Below are 688 nucleotides of genomic sequence, written 5' to 3' on the forward strand. Positions count from 1 at the left end.
AGATCACAATATTAGACCTTGTACATAGACTTCTACGTCCCTTGTACAGAGGCCCACAAATTTTACACTACAAAGATTTCAGGATCTATTTCCATTTTGCGTGCTTCATGTGAAAAACTCTCTTATAAGTCACGAGTGAGGAGCCCCTACAAGGACTATTGGGATCAGAGGCTGTCCTCTATCATTTTCTGGGTTAATGTTACAATGATTAATTTTTGCAGATTGTATGATAATTTTATGCTTCTGGGAGAGCTGCTACATAATATCGTACTCTCTCTTTTTGTGTTTCTATTCTTATAAAAGCCTGTATGGCTTGCCCACTGCAGGACATAAATGAAGAATGGATTTCAGACAAGACCCGCTTTTCTTATGATGGTTTGAAAAGGCAGAGATTAAATGACCCTATGATTCGTGATCCTGATGGACGTTTCAAAGCTGTAAGCTGGCGTGATGCCCTTGCTGTGGTAGCAGAGGTTGCCCATGGAGTTAAACCAGAAGAAATTGTCGGAATATCTGGCAAACTTTCTGATGCTGAGTCTATGATAGCACTAAAAGATTTCATAAATAGGATTGGGTCAAACAATGTGTGGTGTGAAGGCATTGGCGTGAATACTAATGCTGATTTGAGATCAGGATATATTATGAATACTAGCATTGCTGGTCTTGAGAAAGCAGATGTTTTCCTGTT

At 39.4% G+C, this 688-nt stretch overlaps 1 protein-coding gene across 1 annotated transcript in view; it reads left to right on the forward strand.

Moving 5' to 3' along the window:
- LOC109329888 (NADH dehydrogenase [ubiquinone] iron-sulfur protein 1, mitochondrial-like) overlaps window positions 1-688 on the forward strand; it is a 6,374-nt gene that overhangs the window by 4,267 nt on the left and 1,419 nt on the right. The window contains exon 4 of the mRNA XM_019563767.1: window positions 327-685. Coding sequence (XP_019419312.1) covers window positions 327-685 — 359 coding nt within the window. The remainder of the gene's footprint in view (window positions 1-326; window positions 686-688) is intronic.

This window comes from Lupinus angustifolius, chromosome LG16 (genome assembly GCF_001865875.1).
Source record: "Lupinus angustifolius cultivar Tanjil chromosome LG16, LupAngTanjil_v1.0, whole genome shotgun sequence".
Taxonomy (NCBI): domain Eukaryota; kingdom Viridiplantae; phylum Streptophyta; class Magnoliopsida; order Fabales; family Fabaceae; genus Lupinus; species Lupinus angustifolius.